Source organism: Juglans regia, chromosome 7, assembly GCF_001411555.2.
Source record: "Juglans regia cultivar Chandler chromosome 7, Walnut 2.0, whole genome shotgun sequence".
In the NCBI taxonomy this organism is placed as follows: Eukaryota; Viridiplantae; Streptophyta; class Magnoliopsida; order Fagales; family Juglandaceae; genus Juglans; species Juglans regia.
Genome location: NC_049907.1, coordinates 51,580,041 through 51,599,504, shown reverse-complemented (window position 1 = coordinate 51,599,504; position 19,464 = coordinate 51,580,041). Strand labels below are relative to the sequence as shown.

Sequence of the window (19,464 nt, the reverse complement as noted above, 5' to 3'; positions counted from 1 at the left end):
ACTTCTAATTAGTTTCTAACCAAACAAAAATGATCATGTTGGTCGGGATATTAGTGATCCCAGGCCACCACCGAATTTAATTATGTTGGTGGCATTGAAAATTACTTTTAAATAACCAATAAATAATAGTCACACCATCCAATAAATTAAATAAACAAAACTATATACACAAGTACAAATCAAAAACATATATTCCATGACATCTATTATTCTTTCTTAATCAAAAACAAAATTTAAGCATTGAGATATGTTAATTGTTACCTTTCTACCTTTTACTCATTCTTTTATAATTTTTATAATTCCTATGATGTTATAATTAGTTGGTTGCTTAAAATCGCCGCAATAAACATGAGAAATCTGAAAAACTGTCGCATACCTGTGATCATCCCGTGAAAGTTTCGCGCAAGACACGAAACTAGCAAGTCTGAATTTTTCTTTTTTTTTTTTTTTTTTTTTTCTAATTTTTGGGGATGACTTGCAAGTCTACTTGAATGTTTATCAGTCACAACTCAGAATCATGACAGTTTCTTACCATCCAGCCATACCAAGTTGGAATTTTCTATTGCTCAGCCAAAAAATAAAGAAAGGAGAGGAATTTTCTATCAATGAAAGGGAGTAAAGGCCATTTTGATATGATGTTTATAGCTAAAAATTAAAATTCTCTGTAGTCTTTTGTTTTAGAAAAGTAAATGATTCCGGGTACCGTAAAGTGTAAACTTCCAGGAAGCTCAGCTCCTCACTTGTCCGATGATAAAGGTATGCGTTTTACCGGGTCTTCGTCTGAACATTGAGGACAACGCAAGGATAACTTTTGATTGCAAACAAAATATATGCCCACAATTCAAAATGATAGCAAACACACATACAACAAAGAAACAAAAATTTTGTCTGTTGGGTGTCATTTCAAAAAGTCGGTCTCCACCGTCCATATCTCTAAATTAAGGGTGACGAATCGTGTTTTAAAATCGTATTTGTATCGTGTTAAATTATAAATATTCGATTATATAGATTAATCTGAATTCTATTTTTTTAACTAAACGTGTTTTATAATTAGATAACTGGTCGTGTCGTGCTATTTGTTTTAACCCGTTTAATAATTAATTAGAAATAAATTAACACTACACCATCAATTTAAACTCGTTTTATGTAAATGGATGAACTATTACGCATAATTTATTTGACCTAATTAATATAATTTTACATAAAAATTAAAATTTATATTTATTAGTAGCCATAATATCTTTAAAAATATATATTAATATTTTTCAAATTTTAACATATATATAATAAAACTAATATTACAAACCATGTAATAACAAATATGAACATAGATTTAAAATTATAATCTCAATAATAAAAACATAAAAATATTGATAAATATTAATATTATAACTTAACAATAATAAGATTTTAATTTTAAAATAAAATCTAATCGAATTAAAATAGATTAATTCTGTATTAAATGAATTATCCCATTAATAAATTATGTATTAACAAATCAATTCGACCCGAATTTATTAATATCTAACTCACTTATCTGCGTTAATTCGCCAACCACGAAGAACGTACGTTGTCACTTTCGATAGGTGACGCTCTCTGCCCAAAGCTTTGGTCCCTAGAAGAAGTTGGACCTAGTCCACTTCGATCCCACACCATATGACCATACCAGTAGTGTAGACACTTCTTGCAGCGTTTTCTTTTTTTCCAGAAAGACTATATAAAAAAAAAAAAAAAAGGTAGTCAAATAAAAAGAAAACAAAAATAACGAAATCACACTTCCAGTGTACGCGTTTTCGAACTTTTTAGTGGGCCTAAATTAGCTTGCAACCACGCGAACATGGTTTTGGTTCTGATAGATATCCTCTCAAATTGTATTTTTTACACAATTTTTTGTTACGGTCTCTTCAACAAGTTGTGAGCTCCATTTTGATGCGATTAAACTCGGTTTATGATCACTCGTGCAAAAGAGTCGTTTGGAAAGGTCGTGTTCGTGATTGGATGAGACTTAAGAATGGAGCAGAACTGGAAACTGGGCCTTTTCGTAGTTGTCGTGGTGATGTACTTCTTGTGTCAGAGTTTCCATTGGAGTTGGTGTCTCAACGACGAAGGTACGGGATATAGGATCTGGGTTTTTCTTGTTCTTTTTATTTTTCGGTCTCCTCGGAAAGGGAAGGAAGAAATGATGAATGGGATATTTTTTGCGCAGGTTTGGCTCTGCTGAGGTTTAGAGAGAGAGTAGTGAGTGATCCGCTTGGCGCGTTATCAAATTGGAAAGAGGAAGATGTAGATGTTGATCCATGTTCGTGGTTTGGGGTTGCATGCTCAGATGGAAAAGTTGTGGTCTTGTGAGTCTTTTTTTTTTTTTTAAAGAATTTTATTACTCTATCTTCCGTTTGGTTGCTGAGAAGAGCTAGGAAAAGAAAAGGTTTATTTAGGACTCGTTTGGATTCGTAAGTGACCTCAGCTCATCTCAACTCATCTCAGCTCATCTCAACTCATCTCACTACTATTCAGCAACTTTAACTCATAAATCTCACTACTATTCACAACTCATCTCATTACTATTCACAATCCATCTCAACTCATCTCAGCTCATCTCAAATCATCTTCGAATCCAAACGTCTCTACACACAAGTTTACAATACAAAATGAAATATGAGTTTAAGTTCCATTCTCTGTTTTTTTTTTCCTCGGTTCTCTTGTCAATCAATCAAATGAGGGTTTTGGTTCATGTTAGAACTTCATTGTTTTATAGACTCTCTGCAAAGGAATTTTCTTGCCTTGTGGAGGTATAGTTCTATTTCTTGTAGTGGTTTATAGGTTTGGGTTAATATCGTACATCAACCTGGTAGACCATGGGTAATCCCCCATAAGTTGGAGGGTGTGCCTGGTTTTAAGTAACCTTTTGCTGGTTCTGACATGGAATTACTTTAATTCTACAATAAAACTTTTTTTTTTTTTTTTTGAAATCCAATTCTACAATAAAACTTGAATATAAAGTGTTTGGGTTTATTTCTGCATCCACATATTTAAAAACTTAAAAAAATTGCAGTTATTAATGCTAGAAACTGTGGATTTACCCCCTTTTGCCACAGTACCTCTTTCATGTCCATTCCATGCATTTTATGTTTTTGGAACTTCTATTTTTTTCGATGTATTTCAGTCTGGGTTCCAGAACTGGTATCTATTCTGCTTCATTTATCCAAAGTTTGCTTTTTTATCTTTGCCAGGAATGTAGACCAAACTGAAGGGACAGTTCGCAGGAGACTGTCGGAAAACAAAAACAAAACCAAATCACCACCTCCCCCCTCACCATCCCCATCCCCATCACCTACGCCAAGGCCAGAAAAGCAGCCTCCTGCTGGACAACGTTCATCTTCTAAAAAAAGTGCTCCACCTCCATCTTCCTACCCTTCGCTAGCGCCTCCGCCCAGAGAAAGCACCCCGTTATTGCCGAGAAGCTCCTCTTCAAATCGTCGCAGAGTTGCAATATTGGCTGGAGGAATAGGGGGCACCATTCTAATTTTAGTCATTGGTGTATATCTATGTATAATCAATAAGGTAGCTACTGTTAAACCTTGGGCCCCAGGATTAAGCGGACAGCTTCAGAAAGCATTTGTAACTGGTAAATCCTCTCTCTCTCTCTCTCTCTCTCTCTCTCTCTCTGAGAAGAATGGGAAAAAACCAAACAAAAGAAAGTTTTTTTAGACATCTTTATGTCATTTAGTTTGCCATCTCATTGTAATTGTTAACATGACCGTGCAAAGCTAATTTTAGAGTAGACATGAATGCACAAGTTACAAGCTATAAAAACCCTTCATTGGCAACAAATCATTCAATTCAAATGATCCAAAATCTGTCCTGGATGATTGTGATTATCCGATGTATGATTGGAAATTTGTATTGCAGGTGTGTCAAAGATCAAGAGATCAGAGCTTGAAGCAGCTTGTGAAGATTTCAGTAACGTAATAGGTTCTTCGCCAATTGGTACATTGTACAAAGGGACACTCTCTAGCGGAGTCGAAATTGCTGTGGCCTCTGTGGCAGCGCCATCTGCCAAGGGTTGGTTAAACAGTTTAGAAGCACAGTTTAGAAAGAAGGTATTTCAGAAACAAATTACATTAGATTGACAAAACATATTGCCTTTGGCCGTGTGTGAATTTTATGTGGTCCAAGAGTCCCTAATTGTTTCTGTGGCTATGGTTTCAGATTGACACATTATCAAAAGTCAACCACAAAAATTTTGTCAACCTTCTTGGATATTGTCAGGAAGACAAACCTTTCACCAGAATGATGGTATTCGAATATGCTCCAAATGGAACACTTTTTGAGCATTTACACAGTGAGTACCTTGCTTTCATTATTGGTATTCTTATGGACAGACCATAGATACATGATGAATTATCTAAAGTAATGGTGAACTACTTTTCCTTGAGTTGTTCACCAATTAATGTTTTTGGAAAGAAGTACTAGGTGGACTTGAGAAGATACTTTTGCTACTGAATAAATAATTTATGTTTTGCAAAGAAGCACAAGGTGGACTTGAGAAGATACTTTTGTTACTGATTAAATAATTTATGATCTTGAGAGAGAGAGAGAGAGAGAATGTAGTGGTTGCAAGGTTCTTAATTCACTGATTATGATATTCTAAGTAGCAGTTGCTTCAGCCTCACTCTCCGAGTCATCACAGATATTTTAACTAATAAGACATTTATCTTGATGCAACTTATCACAGAAAACAAATAAATTTATTTCTACATCATTAACTTTAGATGTCCTAGAGCGCCATAGTATTGTAACAGTGGTCCATTCATATTAGTCCCAAAGTGACTTTGGCAGTCTAATTTATTTCTGTTAAAGCTGATATGAACCTTCTCTTACAAGAAATGAAGAGATACTTATTTTGCATATAAACTTGGAGGCAAATGTTGGGTCGTGCATTTGACCTTGTCCTCAATTACTCTTACAGACTCGTGTATAAATTCTCTGTATCTTAGTCAGGGAAAAAAAACTGCCATGAAGTGATCTTCTTGTGCCAATGATGAGGCAACCTCTCAAATTAGAACAGAAAAATAGGATAAATGTTTAGAAGAGATGTTGTTTGTTTTGTATCTAGTCCTGGCCATTAAATGAATGACTAAGGCTGCTACATCATTAGGCTGTTGGAAATTTATACTCTAGTGAAGCAATGGTAGATTATACGCCATCTTTGAAATTAGTGTCTATAATGTTACTAATAAAAAAATTAGTGTGTATAAAGTTTATTTGCTCAGTTATTTGGAGGTGCTTTTGTCTTTCAGCTACTTATATTATTGTTTAACATATGTAATTTTCATGGGTCCTGCAGTAAAAGAGGCCGAACACTTGGACTGGGGAATGCGATTGAGAATTGCAATGGGAATGGCCTACTGTCTCGAGCATATGCACCAGCTGAACCCACCTATAGCCCACAACAACTTGAACTCGTCAGCTATCAGTCTCACTGAGGATTATGCGGCCAAGATCTCGGAGTTTACTTTCTCGAATGAGATAGTTGCAGCTGAGATAGAATCATCTGGATTAAACAATTTGCATACACCATCAGCATGCCCGGAAAGTAATGTTTATAGCTTTGGTGTGATATTGTTTGAAATTGCTACTGGTAGGCTCCCTTACTCCGTGAACAATGCCTCACTTGAAGACTGGGCATCTGCTTATTTAAGTGGGGAGGAACCGCTTAGAGAAATGGTTGACCCAACTTTGACATCCTTCCAAGAGGAGCAACTGGAGCTAATAGGTGAAGTGCTAAAATCTTGTGTCCACCCTGATTCTAAACACAGACCGTCAATGAGAGAAGTCTGTGTAAGATTGAGCGCCATAACTGGAATAACGCCTGAAGCAGCGAATCCAAAACTTTCTCCCCTTTGGTGGGCAGAACTTGAGATTGCGTCTGCAGATGCAAGCTAGCTAAAGTATACAACTTGAAATTGAACTTCAAATTGGGAGTTCATAGAAGGTGAGGCGCTAAAGAAATGTTGCTTGTACGTTGACATAGCTTGTATCTCCCAGAGTAGTAGGAATTACTTGTACAGAACTCGTGTATAGGGAAATCTGGCAAATCTTTTTCACTGTGATGTTTTTTGTTTATATTTGGTTGTGAAACTATGGAAGCAATAAGCACACAAAAGCATGCAAGTCAAGCTGATTAAAACCTTCTGTTTTCAAAGAGTTGCCGCAGCCAATCAATGTTTTGCTGTCCCCTTGACCCCCAATCTGGTTGGCCCTTCTCTCCTGCATGTCTTTGGTGTATATCCAGCCAGTGGCTGACATAAAAAAGACCTGGTAATGTTTTAGTTAAGAGTCGGGCGTCGCCACGACAAATTCTCCCCCAAATGCCTTTTTGATTTTTTCATATATATTTTTTTTTATCTTTAAACATTTTTTTTTATAAAAAAGATTACTTACTTGATCACTAAAAAAGAAAAAAAAAAAAAGAGAGAGAAAAGAAAAGAAAGAAAGAAAGGTGTTGTAGGTACTCTCGGGATCCAAGCATTTCTGTTTAGTTAAAGTTGAAAGCGTATCTATCCAAATCCTGCAAATTGTGCTCCGGTTGTGACAATCGCGTATCTATCTCTCTACGGCAAATGGTCTTCTTCATTGAAACAAAAGACAGCAATACATACTTAAAGTCTGAACTTCATTACATATTATACTGGTGGATCCTTTCCAATATGAAACTCCAACAAACACTGGTATTTTTATCAGTGGATGCTTCCATACAAGTTGTTTGAAATTGTTCATGGCGCAATAGAATTCGCACATCGTTAAATAAGTAATGACATCAAAATTTTTATCCTCGCAAATGTCATAGGCCAATGCCGAGAATATGTTGAAGATAATTAATTTGATTTTTATAATTATCAAATTACTTTGATTTGATATTATCTTGATTTAATTTTCATAATATTTAGGATATTTACTTTATCTTATATTAATGTAATTTTTCTATAAATATAAATATATGTCTTGTATTCAGTAATAATTGAGGAAGTAAAGATGTAGCACTCAAAGTTTTTTTTTTTCTTTTTAAAGTTAGGTATCAGAGCCCTTCTCCACTAGCTTTACCTCACAAAATTTTCATCGTCGTTCAATTCTGTATCGTTTCAAATCAATGCATTTGGAGTATCTCTATTAGCTACGAGACATTTTTTATTAAGTTTTGATTTGTAGTGAGTATTGTTTCTGTTTGAAACCTCAAATCCAATTTTGGCCCTTTGATTTTGGCTCAATAGTTGACCAAAGCCATATATAGCTCATGACCACAACTCCAGATTTGATGTTCCAATTGCCAGCCACTTTATCGTCAACACTATCATCTCATCGGCGATCAATTAATAAATATGAAGGTTACTTTTAAATCCAAGATTTCAAAATTCTCTATCTTGAATTTGAGAGGATGTTGAAAATAATATTAAATCAATAATTAGATTTAATATTATCTTGATTTGATTTAGATATTTATTTTATCTTATCTCAATGTAATTTTGTTATAAATAGAAATGTATGTTTTGTATTAAGTAACAATTGAGGAAGTAAAGAGGTAGTCTTCAAAATCTCTTCCTCTCTATCCTTCTTTCTCTCTTCTCCATCTCTTTTTCTTTTTTATATTTTAGTTTTCTATCATAATACCATCTAATTGGTTTTTCTTTTTTTCTTTTTCTTTCCCGTAGTCAACCTTTCTTATGGCTATTTCAAGAGATTTCCCTGGCATGTATAATAGAACCAGCAGCCACCCCCCAAAAAAAAATAAGAAAATAAATAAAAATGATTCAAAAGTAGAAAAGGTTGATATCAGTCATCAAAGGAGTCAATCCAACCTTGAACATCTTTCAGACATCTTTGTGCACCAAGGCATTGCCATAATTTATGGAACGCACACAGACCTCAAAACAAAGGAAGGTTGCTGTCTTTAGGGTACGTTTGGATGTTGAAAAGTGTTAAGAAGTGTTGAGAATGTTTGTGAATAGTTATGAGTAGAGATTGTAGTGAGTTTGTGGGTCCCATTGAGAGTATTTTGAGTTGTTTGGATGTGTGAAGTATGTTGAGTTGTTGACTTTTGAGTAGGTAGTTGAAAAATGTGTGGGTCCCATAAATATTATAGTGATTTGATTTTTAATAATAAATATTATAATGATTTTATTATAGTGATTTTTTAATATTAATAAATATTGTAGTGATTTTATTTTACTTTTATATATAATAATGATAAATATTATAATGATTTTATTTTTAATTTATATATAATAATGATAAATATTATAATGATTTTATTTTTAATTTATATATAATAGTGATAAATATTATAATGATTTTATTTATATATATATAATAGTGATAAATATTATAGTAATGTTATTTTTTATTTATATATTATAGTGATTCTATTTTTAATTTATATATAATAGTGATAAATATTATAGTATTTTATTTTTTATTTATATATAATAGTGATTTTATTTTTATTTATATATTTTAGTGTTTTTATTTTTTATTTATATATAATAGAGATAAATATTATAATGATTTTATTTTTTATTTATATATTATAGTGATTTTATTTTTTATTTATATATTATAATGATTTTATTTTTTATTTATATTTAATAGTGATAAATATTATAGTAATTTTATTTTTTATTTATTATATATTATAGTGATTTTATTTTTTATTTATATATTATAGTGATTTTATTTTTTATTTATATATAATAGTGATAAATATTTTTTATTTATATATTATAGTGATTTTATTTTTTATTTATATAATAGTGATAAATATTATAGTGATTTTATTTTTTATTTATATATTATAGTGATTTTATTTTTTATTTATATATTAGTAAATATTATAATGATTTTATTTTTTATTTATATATTATAGTGATTTTATTTTTTATTTATATATTATAATGATTTTATTTTTTATTTATATTTAATAGTGATAAATATTATAGTGATTTTATTTTTTATTTATATATTATAGTGATTTTATTTTTTATTTATATATTATAATGATTTTAGTTTTTATTTATATTTAATAGTGATAAATATTATAGTAATTTTATTTTTTATTTATTATATATTATAGTGATTTTATTTTTTATTTATATATTATAGTGATTTTATTTTTTATTTATATATAATTGTGATAAATATTTTTTATTTATATATAATTGTGATAAATATTTTTTATTTATATATTATAGTAATTTTATTTTTTATTTATATATTTTAGTGATTTTATTTTTTATTTATATATTTTAGTGATTTTATTTTTTATTTATATATAATAGTGATTTTATTTTTTATTTATATATTATAGTGATTTTATTTTTATTTATATATTATAATGATTTTATTTTTTATTTATATTTAATAGTGATAAATATTATAATGATTTTATTTTTTATTTATATATTATAGTGATTTTATTTTATTTATATTTAATAGTGATAAATATTATAGTGATTTTATTTTTTATTTATATGTAATAGTGATAAGTATTATAGAATGTTTGTGAATAATTATGAGTAGAGATTGAAGTGGGTTTGTGAGACCCATTGAAAGTATTTTAAGTTGTTTGGCATGTGAAATATTTTCAAAAGTACGAGAATATTTAGAAAGTGTTGAGAAACTTTTGATACCCAAACATAGCCTTATAATATACCACGATGAGGTCTGTCTAATAGAGCCCAACCGCAGCTTTCATGTCCATGTGTACGTCCCTGACCTTTGTGGGGTTTTGGGTCCTAAAATTTGAAGCATCTTTCCTCCAATCCATTATATAAAATTAAAAAAAAAAATTTGAAGATACGGTTTTCTTTCTATTATTATAGAAAAATTATTTTAGTCACAAAAATATTTTATAAAAATAAATCTATAAATTGAAATAGTTTGATGTAATACGTTTAAGTTATAAATATATTTTTATTATAAAATAGATCATACATTAAAAAAAGCATAACAAGAAACCCCAAATTGTCATACGCTAACGAATTATAAATCCTACTCTATCCCATATCTATTCGCCCCAAAGCACCTTCCAGTTTCTTTCTAGATCACTCTCCAAGCCCCCCACTCCCCCACCCAAATCACCCATTTCAAGAAAATGGCAAGCAGCCAGCTCTTAATCCTCTTATCATTGTTCATGCTCCTCCAGTTGGCTTTCCCTAGCATTACGGCTGCTGAGCAAGAGAAGAAGATCGATGTGGTGGTGGAAGGCATGGTGTACTGCCAGAGCTGTGAGCAAGCTGGAACATGGTCTTTGTTGGGGGCAAAGCCAATCCCTGCTGCCAAGGTCAGTGTCGTTTGCAAGAACCACCAGGACCAAGTCAGTTATTACAAGGTCTTCGAAACAGATGGGAACGGCTACTTCTACGCACAGTTCAAAGGCTTCAAAATGAGTCAATGTCTATTGGAACATCCACTCCAAGCTTGCCATGTTAAGCCCGTCTCTTCCCCTCTTCAAAACTGCAACCACCTCACCAATGTTAACTACGGTCTCTATGGCTCCACCCTTCGTTACGAGACCAAGAAATTATTAGGAAGCAACTATGAAGCCGTCATCTACGCTGCAGGGCCCTTGGCATTCTGGCCTGATCATTGCCCTCTCCCATCTCACGTCTAAATCATTTCTATTTATTACCAATTACCTTTATTAATTATTATTTTCTTCCGATTATTTCTTTTTCTGCCTGTACGTGGGGTCAACTCTCAGTTGAAGTACTTCTTGAGCTCGCCGTTTTGCTTCGTGGTTTTATGGATTAATTATTTAATGGTATTTCTTTGTGAAAATACAAGGCATTTGTACTGCTTCTTTTTTTTAATCAAAAACATTGAAACTTGTATTCATTCTTCTTCAACTGTTACATCTTTATCCTTTTAAACATAGTATTGTATACCTATAGGGCTTTCTTCTATCCAAATTCTTTCCTCATGTACAAGTAAAGAAGTTTTTGCTAAAAAGTTAGCTACACAGTTACATTTCCTATATGTATATATGGCTGTCCAGTTAGATCTATTCTTCAAAACCCCTTTAGTGTCTTCAACCAGTTAACTATGCTATTCCCAGCTTGCTTCAGTACCATTCACTGCTTTAATCACACTCAGAGCATCCCCTTCAAAGACCACTTTCGATAAGTTTAACTCTGCACACAACTGCATAGCACGCCAAAGAGCCTGAAGCATATCACACTACTGCTTCTTGAATAAACTAAACCGTGCTCACTAACATTTTATAAAAATAAATTTATAAATTTACATATATTTATTATAAAATTATTAGATATAAGTCTTAAATAGACAAATCTCATCCAAATTATTTATAAAAAATAATAAATTTCACTAATAAAAAATTATTATTATTATTTTACATTTTTAAGGAAAAATTATTTTTTTACAAGGTCTTGTATAAAATTTGTCTATTTTAAACACATACAAGTCATTTCTCCGTCTCATATTCTTGCAGAACTCACGAAGATGCTTTCAAACTCCATTTTAAATAAGAAAAATTTTATTCATCATTCAATACATCACACATTATATCTATTTTTTTTATCATAATAAATATGTAGTGTATCAACAGTAAGTAAAACAAATTAATTAGTTTAATAAAAATAAAATAAAATTTAAAATTTAAAATATATAAAATGTGTAATATATGATGATTAGCATCCCTCCACTCCCAATACGCTAAGGAAGACCCTCAAATCAATGTATTAATGATATATAGCTAGGGATGTTCCGTCTCGGGATATGTTTTAATTTCGGGGATGCATAATATTCCAAGAGCACAATTAGTTCAAAGAGATGTATAAACCAAATATTTATTGTAAAGAACATTCTTATTGGATTCTCCTAAACTCTTTTTCTTTATAATTTGAGAAAAAATTTAAGAAATATTCTCAAAACTTCCATCCATTCGAATCCTTATTTTAGAAAAAAATATTTAGGGGATGAATTTGAAGAATTACTATTCATCCCCTAAATTATTTTTATCAATATTTTATTTATTTCAATTAAATTAATTCTTCTTCTAATCATCTACATTTTCTCTCATACTCATATTTGTTATAGTTTTAAAAATAATTTAAATAACTATAAAAATATAAAAATAATTAAAAATAATTTAAATAATTTACATTTTTATTTAAAATATTCACTGGAGTAATAGTTCAAAACATAATAAAAAATATTGAGTAGTTAAATTTGTAAATGAAAATGAGAAAAAATAATAATAAAAAAAATATAAAAATATTATTTTAAAAGAATAGAAAATAAGATATAGAAGATTTTTAAAAAAATATGTATAATTTAAAAAAATATATTTTTAACTAAATTATAGAAAATTTTATGAACACTTAGTGTAAATGCTCTAACGCAGTTATATCTATTGACGCGAACAGGTGACGTAACATAGGTAAACTTCGCCTTTACAGATAAAGACAATTAAAATACACAAAGCAAAACGAAAAGAAAAAGGCAATCGCAGACCGCACTTTTTTAGTGTCCATGGCACCATCCCCAACTGTCACCACCGCCGCTCCCAACTCTCTCTTCTCTCTCCTCTCTAATCGCCCGGGATGTCAAACTCAGTCGAAGAAAAACAAGCACAAACCCCACCAAAACCTAACTCCGACCATGAAGACGAAGAGGACGAAGATGAAGATGAAGATGAAGAGCAAGAATTGCCATCGAATCCCCTATCCCGAGAGGCACAACTACGCGCGCACAAGTCGAAGATCGACTACCTCTTCCGTCGAATGCAGACCGAGACGGTCCATCTCCGAGTCCACGACGTGTTGATCAAGGGTAACGCCAAGACCAAGGAGTGGCTCATCGAGGCCGAGCTGGAGGACGTGAAGAGTGCCACCACGTTACAGGGGCTGCTCGAGGCGGCCGGGATTGCTAATGCGAGGCTTCAGCAGCTCGATATTTTCGATTCCGTTAGAATCACGCTCGATTTGGGCCCGCCGGAGCTACCCGGGACTGCAAGTGTCATAGTCGAGGTTGTGGAGACTAGCAGCCCTATCACCGGAGAGTGCGGCGTGTACATGAATACCGCGGTACGATGTCTTTTTCTCTGCTTTTTGGGATTATGATATTGGTACCGTTTCTCTTTTTTTGTGTTTGGTTGCTGGAAAATTGAGTTTGTATGCATGTATGTATGTAACGATAACACAATTACATTGGCATTTAAAAACTTACACATACTCGTTGGCACTTGTGACTATTTATGGAGACTTGAACATCATAGTCATGTGTATTGAAGTTGCCAAATCAGGCCAATTATGGGGTAGCTTGGGCCTTATGTCTGCAATCTGGCTAGACATGCCATATCTTTGAAGTTATACGAATCGAATTACCTATTAAAAAAAGGGACTCGAATGCTGCAAGTAGTTGTTCCATTGAGAAAAATGTATCTGTTTTACCTATTAAAAAAAAATGTATCTGTTTTACTGTCTGTCTCTTTCTCTTCCTCTGCATTTGGGGTTGGGGGGGTTGGTCATCTAAGGTAGAGGTTAGTTGTGGGCTAAGAACGTAGAAGGGCATTAGGGAGTGGTAAATACTTTTGACTGATTTATCATCTCGAGGATTGTAAATGGGAAGAGGGTGAAATTTTTCTGTAATATGGTCTAGGTGTGAGCCCTTCACTTCGTTTCTGGATCTTCTTAAGTCGTCATTTCTCAATTGATCTAAGCTTACGTGTTATATTGGTGGTGACTGTTGAGGGAGCGCTACATTTATATCCTGTGTTTATATAGTTTTAACAGGATTGGGCGTGACTACTTTTTTTCTTTGGCCTTGACCAATAAGGTTGACGCATGCTCTTTTGCTGCTTATGCAGTATATTTCTCATGCCTCATTTACAGAGGCCTCTATTAGCATGTACACTTTCATGTGGCCAAATGTGTAAGGGGATGGATTTTCAGTTTCACACTTTGATGTCTGCGTCAAGTAGTAGGCACAATCAAGGTGGAAAGTATTGTAATGTTTATGCTGGCTAATATATATAATCTCAGCTGGTCAATATGCTATGCTATTAACTTTTGGAGCAAGTGGGTGTATGATTGCTGCATCTCTTGATTTTTGAAATTTTACAATGGTTTCGTAGGCTAGATCTGCCATCTTCGACGGTTCTCTCAAGTATAAAAATTGCTTCGGTTACGGGGATGTGTGGGATGGGTCGGTGGGCTATGCTCCCAACCAAACATCAGAGGTTAGTGCTGGTGTGTTTTTGCCCAGATTCAAAGGATTGTTAACTCCTGTGCTGCTACGAGCATCCCTGCTTTCCCAAGATTGGCAAGAGTTCTCTTCTTACAAAGAAGGATTGCTGGGTCTTTCTCTTTGCTTGTTTTCCACCAGGCACCATGACTTAGTATATAATCTTGGATGGCGTACCCTAATGGATCCATCAATAATGTCATCCAGGTCAGTAAGGAGGCAGCTTGGACATGGTTTGCTTTCATCTTTGAAGTACACATTTAAGATTGACAGGAGGAATTCACCCGCGAGGCCTATCAAAGGATATGCTTTTGTTTCTACTACTCAAGTAGGCGGCCTCTCACCAGATCACAGAAGCTTGAGATTTTTGCGCCAGGTTTATTAGTTATTTGCTTTTCCTTTTGGTTTTCATCGTAACTTTTCAATTGTCTCGAAGCCTATTGTTGTGTGAAATAATTATTTATTTCCTCGTGTGTGTAACTGGTATATCAAGTGTAGAGCTGTGTCTGTGATAATGCACACACAAAGGTGGTGGCACCTTAATTTTCAAATGATTAACTACAGGTCAAATTGTGAAGTGAATCCTTGTATAAAGAGATTCTTTGCTTCAGGCCTAATGAACAATGCTATTTGTATGCATGATTGTTGTAACGCATCAATGGAAAGTACAAACCATATGACCTATACTCCAAAATGATTAGTTAATGATACAATTGGAACCCCATTAGAACCTTATAAAAAACAAGAACTCCTCCTATCCAAGCAATGTGGATCCTATACATCACTTACTCTTATCCTTATCATATATCATATGAAATATCACAATCTCCCCCTCTTAAATTCCCGACTTCTTCATTAGGCTAGTCAATCGTAGGTGGCATGACTCAAGTCCCACATTTCTAGTTGGCATAGGCTCTGATACCATTTATACCGCCCCAATGGAAGGCCCAAATCACGTGGCCTATACTCCAAAATGACTAGTCAATGATACAATTGGAGCCCCATTAGAACCTTATAGAGAGCAAGAAATTCCCCTTCTCAAACAATATCAGATCTCATACACCACCTACTATTATCTTTATCATATGGGGTATCACAGTTGTGCTCTTATGATATAAAAATGACTTAGGTCTCGTTTGTTTTTGCAGATGAGATAAGATGAGTTGAGATTAAATTTAAAAGTTAAATAAGATATTCTTAGAATATATTTTTTTAATATTATTTTTGTTTTGAGATTTGAAAAAGTTGAATTGTTTATTTTATTTTGTGTGAAAATTTGAAAAAATTGTAATGATTAGATGAGATGAAATAAATGGAGAGGAGTTGTGAAAACAAACGAGGCCTTAATGTACAAAATGATCGGCGTGCCTTGGTTTTTGACTCCCACTTTTCATAAACTCTGTTACTCTATACCATATTGAAGCTGCCTACCTGCTCAGAGGATATTTTATTAATCATTGGTTTTTGTTGCGTCTTACCTATGCTAAGGGATTCCGATTTATGGAGTTATTATTGTGGTAGCTTCATGGATTTTAACCTGGAAGTTGATATAACTCCACTTTAGTCATGTTCTATATTATATATATATATATATATATATATATATATCATTGCTTATGGAATTTCTCTCTTAATCAGGAGTTAGATCTTCGGTATGCAGTCCCTTTTGGCTTTTATCATGCCGCACTCAATTTTGGGATCTCCGGTGGTGTTATATTTCCATGGGGCTGTGGATTCTTGAACAAGCCCTCTCCCTTGCCTGAGAGATTCTTCTTGGGGATTGATTTCTCTCCAATTTGCACTTTGGGTGGCCCAACGACCATTTGGGGATTTAAGACAAGGGGACTGAGACCTGCAGAGCCACTAAGACAAATTAGAGAAAAAAGTAATGATGAGAATTCTGGTTTTCCTGGAAGGGATTTTCTTGGAGGAGACCTTGCTGTTACTGCTTTTGCAGACCTTTCTTTTGATCTTCCAATTAAGTTGTTAAGAGAACGTGGAGTCTATGGACACATTTTTGCTGGTGCTGGGAACCTCGCTAAACTAACAGAGAATGAGTTCCGAAATTTCTCTTTTCGCCAGTTCTTAGAGTCATTCCGAAGCTCTGTAGGAGTTGGGATTGTTGTTCCCACTAAACTTTTCCGCCTAGAGGTAAGCTATATGTCCTGGTTTTCTTTATATTAGAGTACACACTCTGAGTGATGGTCTGTGTTGTATGAATGAGGAAGGAAATAAGCACATTGTCTCTTAAGATTTCTGTTTTACAACATTTCCCTTATATGAAGTGAATATCTGGAATTGCTTAAAAGCTGATTTTATTAGGGAACATAATAGCATTCGATAGAGAGTAATGCTTTCTTTAAAATGACACGATTTATCTGTGTATGTGTGTCTGCGCCTGTGTGCTTTCTGTGTCCTTGAAGTTTTCCCTGATGCTCCCTCACCTTTAAACCTTCATGCCATGTTCATAAATGTTACCAAAAAATAGATAAAAGGTGGTGGTAGTAATCATTCGTTGAAGTTTTCCCAATACACTTCCTCTACTCTGTAGTTGTTTCAGGAAATTTCTTATCACTTATATTAATGGGTTATGAAACAGGCATTGGTTCCTTTGTAATTGTAACTGGGATGTGATACCATTGGGTGTGATGGAATGGTTTATTCCCCCTTCCTCAGTCCCTCCACCACTTTCTCTTTCTCTGGTTCCTGCGCTTCTATTTGGCTGCTCATATTAGCAAGCATGGTTCGTATAATTTCTAAACTAACAAGGCTTGATGTTGTTGTCAGGGCAACTTCTACTACATGCTCAAGCAAGATGATCATGACCGCGGCAAGACTGGCTTTCGGTTTAACTTTTCTTCTCCATCATAGAGTCTGAATTTTTTTCCCTGATGATTGATATTTGGAAGCGTTCAGGTTATACACGAGTATTTTTTAAAAAATTAATTAGATTGTTCTCAACACTGTCAGTATGGACAAGGGAATGTTATCTGCACTCTGATATTCAGACTGGAAGTTTAGTAAGCATGATGTTTACTGAAATTGAGGGAAATGTGTTTCAGTATTGGCATAGATTTGTTGCCCTTGTCTCGTTTGTTTTCACAACTCCTCTCAACTTCTCTCATCAGTTATCTCATCTCATTCAATCATTACAACTTTTTCAAAATTTCATACAAAATAAAATAAAAAATTCAATTTTTTTAAATTTTAAAATAAAAATAATATTAAAAAAATAGATGGAGAGATTTCTTGCAAAATAAAACAAGAGTATTTAAAAGATATATATTTGAATTGTAGACAAATTTTTTTCAAAACTTTTCAGAAAATTGAAAACCAAATACTACTAATCTCATCGAAATTCAAGCTTGATCGGTGAAGAATAGGGCAGACCTGAAATTTGTCTCAACAACAATTATTGAAGTGGAAAGGGAATAGAAGAATTTAAATAAACGCTAATTAAATTCATGGGTATATTTTCGTGTTTTCCTTTGTTCTTGTCCTTATAGTACCGTCATTCAATTCATGATTCAACCATGAGTTACGCAAAGTCTTGTGTCCCCACCGGTCGTGTGTTCTGAGAACTGGCCATAGTCTTTGTTTAATAGGCCAGCAACAGAAACTTCGTGTAATTCGACCCGTTCTTAAATCGAGGCGATCGATATATATGGATGGGACAGGTAACACGTACGTTACTATTGCGGGGCACCCAAATTGCTTGAAAATTGAAGAGGCTCGGAGCAAGCGAGACCACCCACCCAGCATTCAGCTTTGCGTCATGTAACCAGATGCATGCAAATTCGTATGTAATTTATGCTGAATTGATCAATGAATAGTACTACTCCATGATCTATATATAGTTATTTAAAATAATATTTATCAAACGCATGGGCAATATACCTTTACGCTCATGAATTTATAAGAGTATTGACATTAGTCAAAAGTCTAGTCAAATATAAAATATAATGAATTTTATAAAAAGAAAGCTGTATTAGATTAATCAAAGAGATAAATGTGAAATTTTGAGTTACAGTAAATGTATAGGTTTCTTTAAATTTAAAGGGTTACTATTTACTCATCAAATCTATTTTTTATTCACTTTTAATCTCTAATGATATTTTTTATTCACGTTTAATTTCTAACTATCTTGTAATAATAAGGTAAGAATCAAATTAAATTATTAATTAATATATAATTAATGTAATTATAAAATATAAAAAAAATAAAATATTATTATTAAAAAAATTATATTATATTATTATTTTGATGAATTTAATAATTAATTTAATATAAAATTTTAGATATATAAAAAATATGTACTTTTTATCAAAATTTAAAAATAAATTTAATCAGACCAATACTAATTCCCTGAGTACGCACTCAACCATATATTTTCTGAGAGGAAATTTATATAACCTATCCACCTCGATCGACTCAAGATCTTATTGCATGGGTCGTTAGTTGCGGAAATTTGGTTGGTCTCAAAACGCGTGAGTATTGTATCAGACAACTCATGATCTTTTGGTACATCATATTTGAAAATTTATGGCAGTAGTTGTGACTCTTGTAATTCATCCAAACTATATATATATTTCGCTTAATTATAAATAATTCAGCCCGCAAATCAATCAATGGAGGGTGAGCAACGGAAATGCATGATGCCGTCAACGCATGCCATGCCATCATATATATCATGGTTGCATGCATAAATGATGAAGTAGTAATAGTTAGGGGTACACGTGTGAAAAAGACAGACATCCTCGTTATCAATGGATGTAGATCCGCATTAATAGGCTCACGAATTCTCATGTACATAAAAAATAAGATAAGAACACGTACAGAAGATAAAACACAGGTACTGTTGGGAGTTTATCTCTCAGGTTGGGATTCTTGGGGAGCTTGAGGCCGAATCTTTCAGACCATCCTGTATTATAATAGTCTTCACAGGCAAAGCAAGCTTTGCCATCGTTAAAAAATGCTTGCTGCCACGCATTGTTTTACCACAAATACTTCGATTTTGACAACCATCAATCACACCAACACTCTTAGTTATCTATCATTTTTATTGGGACTTATGCCATCTTGTTATCTTAAATATATATGAGAAGGAGAACGGAAACTATTTAGAAATTAGGGTTTTCGATGCTTTATTCAACCGTTCATACTGGTTTTGGCCATTCAGGGACAGGGTAATACCCGATTGAA

At 33.1% G+C, this 19,464-nt stretch overlaps 3 protein-coding genes across 3 annotated transcripts; all 3 read left to right on the top strand.

Annotated features, from left to right (window-relative positions):
• Positions 1-1,779: 1,779 nt before the first annotated feature.
• Positions 1,780-6,195, top strand: LOC108991876 (inactive receptor-like serine/threonine-protein kinase At2g40270). The gene is made up of 6 exons (XM_018966276.2): positions 1,780-2,108; positions 2,207-2,345; positions 3,231-3,625; positions 3,910-4,100; positions 4,210-4,342; positions 5,348-6,195. The coding sequence occupies exons 1-6, from the start codon at positions 2,012-2,014 to the stop codon at positions 5,944-5,946; spliced, it is 1,554 nt and encodes a 517-aa protein (XP_018821821.1). The 5' UTR covers positions 1,780-2,011; the 3' UTR covers positions 5,947-6,195.
• A 3,952-nt stretch (positions 6,196-10,147) lies between these two features.
• LOC108991795 (non-classical arabinogalactan protein 30) lies at positions 10,148-10,666 on the top strand. Its single transcript, XM_018966176.1, has one exon. It carries the CDS (start codon positions 10,148-10,150, stop codon positions 10,664-10,666), a length of 519 nt encoding a protein of 172 aa, XP_018821721.1.
• A 1,871-nt stretch (positions 10,667-12,537) lies between these two features.
• LOC108991937 (sorting and assembly machinery component 50 homolog B-like) lies at positions 12,538-17,334 on the top strand. The gene is made up of 4 exons (XM_018966364.2): positions 12,538-13,103; positions 14,153-14,638; positions 15,901-16,413; positions 17,050-17,334. Exons 1-4 carry the CDS (start codon positions 12,621-12,623, stop codon positions 17,131-17,133), a joined length of 1,566 nt encoding a protein of 521 aa, XP_018821909.1. The 5' UTR covers positions 12,538-12,620; the 3' UTR covers positions 17,134-17,334.
• The last annotated feature ends 2,130 nt before the right edge of the window (positions 17,335-19,464 follow it).